The sequence below is a fragment of the Hoplias malabaricus genome, chromosome 1 (assembly GCF_029633855.1).
Source record: "Hoplias malabaricus isolate fHopMal1 chromosome 1, fHopMal1.hap1, whole genome shotgun sequence".
Taxonomy (NCBI): domain Eukaryota; kingdom Metazoa; phylum Chordata; class Actinopteri; order Characiformes; family Erythrinidae; genus Hoplias; species Hoplias malabaricus.
Window position 1 is genome coordinate 90259561 of NC_089800.1, and position 9546 is coordinate 90269106.

Here is a 9546-nt window from a genome sequence, read left to right on the forward strand (position 1 = left end):
GCTTGTGAAGGTCAGTGATAATGAGCTCTATTCTGACTCGCCCTGAGGGCTTCATTAAATCCATACAAACGGCCAGTAATGTTTATGTACATGAGTGTTTATATGGTGTTTTAGGGCGGTGCTATTTCAAAGATGCGGTATTTCAGGGAGGTGGTGTTTCAGGGAGGTGGTGTTTCAGGGAGGTGGTGTTACAGTGTGGTGGTGTTTCAGGGAGGTGGTGTTTTAGGGCGGTGGTATTTCAAAGATACTGTATTTCAGGGAGGTGGTGTTTCAGGGAGGTGGTGTTTTAGGGCGGTGGTATTTCAAAGATGCGGTGTTTCAGGGAGGTGGTGTTTCAGGGAGGTGGTGTTACAGTGTGGTGGTGTTTCAGGGAGGTGGTGTTTTAGGGCGGTGGTATTTCAAAGATGCGGTATTTCAGGGAGGTGGTGTTTCAGGGAGGTGGTGTTACAGTGTGGTGGTGTTACAGGGAGGTGGTGTTACAGTGTGGCGGTATTTCAGGGAGGTGGTGTTACAGTGTGGCGGTATTTCAGGGAGGTGGTGTTTCAGGGTGGTGCTTGTGAAGGTCAGTGATAATGAGCTCTATTCTGACTCGCCCTGAGGGCTTCATTAAATCCATACAAACGGCCAGTAATGTTTATGTAAATGAGGGACATTACACGGCTAATCGGCTGAAGGGGAATAAAGTGGGTCTGACTGTGGGTGGGGCTGAGGGGGCGGGGCTGAAAGCTGTGTGTTATTAGAGAACTGTGTGTGTTACGTGTGGGTTTAATGGAATCTGCTCTAACTTTCAGGGGAAGTTCAGCGGAGTTTAAACACGGAGCTTTGATTCAGTTTTCATTTGAGTTTAATTCACTAATTTATTTTATGAGCTGTGTTTAATATCTCCGTAGTGTCTCCTTAATAACCCTGTACAGTATCTCATTAATATCCCTGTACAGTGTCTCACTAATATCCCTGTACTATGTCTCATTAATATCTCTGTACAGTGTTACACTAATATCCCTGTACAATGTCTCATTATTATCCCTGTACAGTGTCTCACTAATATTTCTGTACAGTGTTACACTAATATCCCTGTACAATGTCTCATTATTATCCCTGTACAGTGTCTCACTAATATCCCTGTACAGTGTCTCGTTAATATCCCTGTACAGTGTCTCACTAATATCCCTGTACAGTGTCTCACTAATATCCCTGTACTATGTCTCATTAATATCTCTGTACAGTGTTACACTAATATCCCTGTACAATGTCTCATTATTATCCCTGTACAGTGTCTCACTAATATCCCTGTACAGTGTCTCACTAATATCCCTGTACAGTGTCTCACTAATATATCTGTACAGTGTCTCGTTAATATCCCTGTACAGTTTCTCACTAATATCCCTGTACAGTGTCTCATTAATATCTCAGTACAGTCTCTCCTTAATATCTCAGTGTAGCATATCATTAATATCTCAGTACAGCATATAATTAATAACTCAGTAAAGTTTCTCATTAATATCTCAATACAGTGTCTCACTAATATCTAATAAAATTTTCCTTAATATCTTTTTATAGTGTATTAATATCGCTGTACAGTCTCTCCTTAATATCTCAGCACAGTGTATCAATATCTCAGTAAAATGTTTCATTAATATCTCAGCACAGTTTCTCATTTATATCTCAGGAGTGTCTCGCTAATGAAACAAAATGTCTCAGTACAGGGCCTCATTATTATCTCAGTACATTGTATCATTAATATCTCAGTAAAGTTTCTCATTAATATCTCAGTAGTGTCTCGTTAATATCTCTGTATTGTATCTAATTAATATCTCAGTAGTGTCTTACTAATATCTCAGTAAAGTTTCTCATTCATTTCTCTGTACAGTGTCACAATAACACAGCTTGAGAATAATTACTGCACGTTTTTATTACACACACTCTGACACACATAATCCATCGCTCCAGAGAACACAGTTCCACTGTTCCACACACCAGAGGAACCCCATCGCTCCAGAGAACACAGTTCCACTGTTCCACACACCAGAAGAACCCCATCGCTCCAGAGAACACAGTTCCACTGTTCCACACACCAGAGGAACCCCATCACTCCAGAGAACACAGTTCCACTGTTCCACACACCAGAGGAACCCCATAACTCCAGAGAACACAGTTCCACTGTTCCACACACCAGAGGAACCCCATCACTCCAGAGAACACAGTTCCACTGTTCCACACACCAGAGGAACCCCATCACTCCAGAGAACACAGTTCCACTGTTCCACACACCAGAGGAACCCCATCACTCCAGAGAACACAGTTCCACTGTTCCACACACCAGAGGAACCCCATCACTCCAGAGAACACAGTTTCACTGTTCCACACACCATAGGAACCCCATCGCTCCAGAGAACACAGTTCCACTGTTCCACACACCAGAGGAACCCCATCACTCCAGAGAACACAGTTCCACTGTTCCACACACCAGAGGAACCCCATAACTCCAGAGAACACAGTTCCACTGTTCCACACACCAGAGGAACCCCATAACTCCAGAGAACACAGTTCCACTGTTCCACACACCAGAGGAACCCCATCGCTCCAGAGAACACAGTTCCACTGTTCCACACACCAGAAGAACCCCATCGCTCCAGAGAACACAGTTCCACTGTTCCACACACCAGAGGAACCCCATCGCTCCAGAGAACACAGTTCCACTGTTCCACACACCAGAGGAACCCCATAACTCCAGAGAACACAGTTCCACTGTTCCACACACCAGAAGAACCCCATCGCTCCAGAGAACACAGTTCCACTGTTCCACACACCAGAGGAACCCCATCGCTCCAGAGAACACAGTTCCACTGTTCCACACACCAGAGGAACTCCATCGCTCCAGAGAACACAGTTCCACTGTTCCACACACCAGAGGAACCCCATCGCTCCAGAGAACACAGTTCCACTGTTCCACACACCAGAGGAACCCCATCGCTCCAGAGAACACAGTTCCACTGTTCCACACACCAGAGGAACCCCATCGCTCCAGAGAACACAGTTCCACTGTTCCACACACCAGAGGAACCCCATCGCTCCAGAGAAGACAGTTCCACTGTTCCACACACCAGAGGAACTCCATCACTCCAGAGAACACAGTTCCACTGTTCCACACACCAGAGGAACCCCATCACTCCAGAGAACACAGTTCCACTGTTCCACACACCAGAGGAACCCCATCGCTCCAGAGAACACAGTCCCACTGTTCCACACACCAGAGGAACCCTATCGCTCCAGAGAACACAGTCCCACTGTTCCACACACCAGAGGAACCCCATCGCTCCAGAGAAGACAGTTCCACTGTTCCACACACCAGAGGAACCCCATCGCTCCAGAGAAGACAGTTCCACTGTTCCACACACCAGAGGAACTCCATCACTCCAGAGAACACAGTTCCACTGTTCCACACACCAGAGGAACCCCATCACTCCAGAGAACACAGTTCCACTGTTCCACACACCAGAGGAACCCCATCGCTCCAGAGAACACAGTCCCACTGTTCCACACACCAGAGGAACCCTATCGCTCCAGAGAACACAGTCCCACTGTTCCACACACCAGAGGAACCCCATCGCTCCAGAGAAGACAGTTCCACTGTTCCACACACCAGAGGAACTCCATCACTCCAGAGAACACAGTTCCACTGTTCCACACACCAGAGGAACCCCATCACTCCAGAGAACACAGTTCCACTGTTCCACACACCAGAGGAACCCCATCGCTCCAGAGAACACAGTCCCACTGTTCCACACACCAGAGGAACCCTATCGCTCCAGAGAACACTGTTCCACTGTTGAGTGCTGGGGGTGACTGTGATGGTTATGTTGGTTGGGTGTTCATTAAGGGTGTGTTGGGGCGGATGCGAGGGTGTAGTAAGTGTGATTTCCCAAGAGCACAGTGCCCCCTAAAGGAGAGTGTGATGATAGCTTCTACTCCTCTGAAGTGCTCCCTGCTCTCCACACAGCGCTTTGTTCTTGGTGAAGATCCAGCGAGCAGAGGAATCGAGAGGCAGCACTAGCGCTAATGATGGCCCTCCCCCATCCCCTCCTCCCCCCTGGCTCGTCTTCGGGCTGTTGCCATGGCAACGGAGTCGGAGGATGCTGCTCTGCGTCCTCATTGGTCCTGATGGGAGGACTGAAACAGAAGGAGAGGAGGAAGGGATCAGATGGAGCTCACACTTCAGCCTCGCACGCCGAGACACGGAGAGAGCCAGGAGTTTCTGGACACCTGCTCCTCCAGCGTTCCTTCTGTAAGCTAGGGTTCTGATTAATTGAGAACGTATTTCTCTTCACTGCAGCAGGAGACAATGCTCTAGATATCGGAACATTGCTGTGAGGGTTTAAGGGCGTTGACATTAGTGAGGTCTGGTTTATGATTTGTTTCAGATCTCAGTTCATCCCAGAGTTATACACACTTACATATGAGGGTTCTACAAGGGTTCTTTATTACAGGAAACAGTTCTATGTAGAACCCTGAACAGGGTTCTACATAGAAATGTTTCCTGTAATAAAGAACAGGATTGATGAAGAATGTGCTATAGATGGTTCTATCTCTTTTAGAGAAGGGTTCTAAATGGCACCAAAAATAGTTCCACCTTTGTTACGATGTCAAGCTTGTTACAACAAAGGAACTGTTTCATCACTCTAAAGAACCCAGTTCCACTGTTCCACAGCCCAGTGCAGTGAGGTTATATTCCCATCCACCCAGCACTGAGCATTGCGCATGGTGTCCTCAGGCTCATGTGCAGCTGCTCCAGAGGAGCTCACTGTAACTGATGTGTTTAAACAGAGACTCTCCACACATTGGTCCACCCTGGGATCCATTGTACAGCAGCTGGACTCAGAACGTATCGAAGGGTGACCACATACTTATGGACACATGGGCTGTTCCTAGCTCTCGCAATGCCGAAGTTACATTCCAGTTCTCAAGAAGACTGTGTGTGTGTGTGTGTGTGTGTGTGTGTGACAGAGTGTCTCCAGGTTGTAAATCATTAGAATCAGATGCAGATGCAAAGTCTGTTGTTTCCATTGGACTGCAGTGTCCTCCTGGATTTAATTGTGTTATTGCGAGTTAATAATCTCTTCCTGGAGCTGTTTATGTATCACTCTGAGCTCTGTCTCCTTTCCTCTCCCACGTGTCCCTCGTCTCCGTGTTTGTTTTCCTCCAGAGTTCAAGAACAAGCAGAAAATTAAACATTATTGAAATTTAATCAGCATCTGCTCGCTGTGTTTATAAAGCAGTGTGTTCAGCAGAGTCAGTCCTCCTTAAAACAATTCCCTTAAAAACACAACAGTATCAGTCCACCTTAAAACGATTCCCTGAAGGTGAGGCACTGGAGTGAGTGTGAGGGACGGTGAGGGACAGCACAGTGAGTGTGAGGGAGGGTGAGGAACTACAGTGAGTGTGAGGGACAGTTAGGGACTGCAGTGAGTGTGAGGGGCAGTGAGGGACTGCAGTGAGTGTGAGGGACGGTGAGGGACTGCAGTGAGTGTGAGGGACGTTGAGGGGCTGCAGTGAGTGTGAGGGAGGGTGAGGGACTGCAGTGAGTGTGAGGGACAGTTAGGGACTGCAGTGAGTGTGAGGGACGGTGAGGGACTGCAGTGAGTGTGAGGGACGGTAAGGGACTGCAGTGAGTGTGAGGAACAGCAGTGAGTGTGAGGGAGGGTGAGGGACTGCAGTGAGTGTGAGGGACAGTTAGGGACTGCAGTGAGTGTGAGGGACAGTGAGGGACTGCAGTGAGTGTGAGGGACAGTTAGGGACTGCAGTGAGTGTGAGGGACGGTGAGGGACTGCAATGAGTGTGAGGGACGGTGAGGGACTGCAGTGAGTGTGAGGAACAGCAGTGAGTGTGAGGGAGGGTGAGGGACTGCAGTGAGTGTGAGGGACAGTTAGGGACTGCAGTGAGTGTGAGGGAGGGTGAGGGACTGCAGTGAGTGTGAGGGACAGTTAGGGACTGCAGTGAGTGTGAGGGACGGTGAGGGACTGCAATGAGTGTGAGGGACGGTGAGGGACTGCAGTGAGTGTGAGGAACAGCAGTGAGTGTGAGGGAGGGTGAGGGACTGCAGTGAGTGTGAGAGACAGTGAGGGACTGCAGTGAGTGAGTGTGAGGGACGGTGAGGGAATGCAGTGAGTGTGAGGGACGGTGAGGGACTGCAGTGAGTGTGAGGGACGGTGAGGGACTGCAGTGAGTGTGAGGAACAGCAGTTAGTGTGAGGGAGGGTGAGGGACGGTGAGGGACTGCAGTGAGTGTGAAGGACTGCAGTGAGTGTGAGAGACAGTGAGGGACTGCAGTGAGTGAGTGTGAGGGACGGTGAGGGAATGCAGTGAGTGTGAAGGACTGCAGTGAGTGTGAGAGACAGTGAGGGACTGCAGTGAGTGAGTGTGAGGGACGGTGAGGGAATGCAGTGAGTGTGAAGGACTGCAGTGAGTGTGAGAGACAGTGAGGGACTGCAGTGAGTGAGTGTGAGGGACGGTGAGGGAATGCAGTGAGTGTGAGCGACGGTGAGGGACCTCAATGAGTGTGACGGACGCTGAGGGACAGCAGTGAGTGTAAGGGACAGTGGGAGACCATAGTAGATAGAGAAAACACATGGACAGTCGGGGACAGTTTGTCCTCCATGTTTCCAGGACAAGGGTCCACAATGGGTGCCGTGATAACGGTTGGAATGATGGGAAGGATGTGACAATGTGTGTGTGTGTGTGTGTTCCTCCTCAGGCTCTACTTTCCTGATCCTCATCCGTCCCGAGCCGTGGAGCTGCTCCGTGTGGGAAAACTGCAGCATTACCTCGGAAAACTGCAAGACGCCTGGAACACCTTCACACAGGTAAAGGGTTACACTCACCCACAGCACACGGAGATACCCCCCCCCCCCTCCTATTTACCCTAACACCACGGGGCAGACGGGACCAGACTGGACACACATGGGTCACACCCACAAGCCACAACATTAAAAACAATGTCTCGTGCAGCCATATCATCTCTCCCTCTCTCTCTCTCCCATGTCTCTCTCTCTCTCCCCATGTCTCTCTCTCCCTTTCTTAACTCTCTCCATGTCTCTCTCTCTCTTTCTTAACTCTCTCCATGTCTCTCTCTCCCTTTCTTAACTCTCTCCATGTCTCTCTCTCTCTCTCAGGTGTATGATGTAATGAAGGTGACCCATGGCTCTGGTCACTCTCTGATGGATGAGGTGCGGAGGAAGTTGGGGGAGATCGAGGCAGAGTTAAGGAGAGCCCATTCCACTTAGAGCCCAGAGTCCACTCCACATTTCTACAGCGTCCTGAAGCACTTGCTCATACAGGAGTGTGTGCAGAAGGTTCCGGACCCGTCTGTCTGGGTTCTGCACAGGACTGGGTTCTCCTGCTCCTCATGTCTCTGGGCTCTGGATTATCTGTTGTTTGTTCTGTATCTCTAAAAATAAACAATAAACAAATAAACAGCAAACAACACAGTCCAGACCCGGGTCTCACTCTACATGTGTTACTGTGATTTAAAAGTGACATAATCACAGAGCTGTGTTGTGATTGGCTGAGGGGCTCAGATGGGTTGTGATTGGCTGAGGATCTCAGCAGTGTTGTGATTGGCTGAGGGACTCAGAGCTGTGTTGTGATTGGCTGAGGATCTCAGCAGTGTTGTGATTGGCTGAGGGACTCAGCTGGGTTGTGATTGGCTGAGGATCTCAGAGCTGTGTTGTGACTGGCTGAGGGGCTCAGACCTGTGTTGTGATTGGCTGAGGGAGCTCCTGCTGATTAGCTGTAGGCTTCTGGTTAATCCCAGTGACTTGGTTAAACCCGAGTTATTTATTCAGATTTATTAAACCCGAACTGTTTATTACACTGATGTAATGTTTACTACAAAGTCTCCGTCTTCAGAACGCACCACAGAACATTCTTTTTTAGGCAGAACCTGCAGAACCGAGGATGACGAAGTAACACCAGTGTGAACAGAGTGTGTTGTCCGTGTCCAGACAGAGTTCTGCGAGAGGAGGGGCAGCGCAGGGTGTGTTTCTCGCTGGACTTTTCACAGATTCACTCCAATATCCATCATGTTACGTGAAGGAATGACAGGAGCCTGTTCCTCGGCCGCAGCAGACGATCCCCGGTCTGTTTTACGGGTTTATTTCCGCGGTCTGGGTGCGGATAACACACAGGGAGCAGGAGAGAGCCGTGTTTACAGTCGGTTAGAGGAAGGAAACAGAAATGATGAACACGGTGGTGTGGTCTGGTCAAACCGAGGAGGCAGTTTAATGACGAGTGAGAACAGAATCAGAGTAAATCCAGATACTCTCTGCATACACAACACAGGTTAAGGTCAGATGTGAACAGCCCCTGAGTCTGTGTGGGTTTGTTTTGGGGTTGGTTTGGGTTTGTTTTGGGGTGTGATGTGACTCTAATCAGGGCCTGTTATGGCGATGTTTCGATCTGTTTACTCCCCTGATCTGAGGTCTTTCCTGAACGCAGTCTGGGCCTGTCCTGGGTTACAGTACCAGGCTGAAGTGACTCCGATCAATTGCATTGGATACGTTTGTGTGTGTGTCGTATTCATTTCCAGAAAATGAGCTGACATGGTGTGTTACAGTCTAAGGAAGAGATGACGATGTATAATTTAGGACTTGCTAAGCGTGTTTTACTCAGTGTGTATCTGAGCTCAGTGCTAGGAGCCCGTGCTGTGGTCAGTGTTAGTGCTGCTCTGCTGCCGGATGTTTTTCCCTCTGTGTTGTTCTAGATAAATCTCCTGAGAGCTAGAACACAGATAGCAGAGGATTAAGCGTCCCACAGTTCCTTATCTAAAGCCAATAACTCAGGGCTCACACTCTCTATGGCACGGTGGAGGGCGTCCAGGCGGAGGACGGTTCACTGCTGGAGGCCGGAGCTCAGTCTCAGAGTAAAGCAGGGCCCTGTTCTCCATCTCCGGCTTTAAATAAACACACATGGCACCGGCTGCTGACCTTTACAAACACATGACATCACCCCCCGCTGACCGGAGGGGGCAGTGCACGGAGGGGATTAGTGAAGTTTACAGCCAGAATAGTAGAGTGCTGAAGTCATGACATCATCCTGGTCATTTAAACATTAAAAAATACAGAGCTTATTACTCACACACACCATTCCACTTTAAAAGATACGGTTGCTTCTTACTAACACACACCGCTCCACCTTAAAATATACAGAGCTTATTACTCACACACACCGCTCCACCTTAAAAGATACGGTCGCTTCTTACTCACACACACCGTTCCACTTTAAAAGATACAGTCACTTCTTACTCACACACACCGCTCCACCTTAAAAGATACAGTTGCTTCTTACTCACACACACACAGCTCCACCTTAAAAGATACAGTCACTTCTTACTCATACACACCGCTCCACCTTAAAAGATACGGTCGCTTCTTACTCACACACACACAGCTCCACCTTAAAAGATACAGTCACTTCTTACTCATACACACCGCTCCACCTTAAAAGATACAGTCGCTTCTTACTCACACACACCGCTCCACCTTAAAAGATA

The 9546-nt window shown here is 48.8% G+C and overlaps 1 protein-coding gene across 2 annotated transcripts in view; it reads left to right on the forward strand.

The window, feature by feature from the left end:
- Positions 1 to 7710, forward strand: part of smyd3 (SET and MYND domain containing 3) — an 84702-nt gene extending 76992 nt beyond the window's left edge. For both annotated transcript variants that reach the window (XM_066675987.1, XM_066675988.1), the window contains exons 11-12: positions 6751 to 6859; positions 7169 to 7710. In XM_066675987.1, the coding sequence (XP_066532084.1) occupies positions 6751 to 6859; positions 7169 to 7279 (220 nt within the window). In that variant the 3' untranslated portion in view covers positions 7280 to 7710. The remainder of the gene's footprint in view (positions 1 to 6750; positions 6860 to 7168) is intronic.
- Positions 7711 to 9546: the final 1836 nt, after the last annotated feature.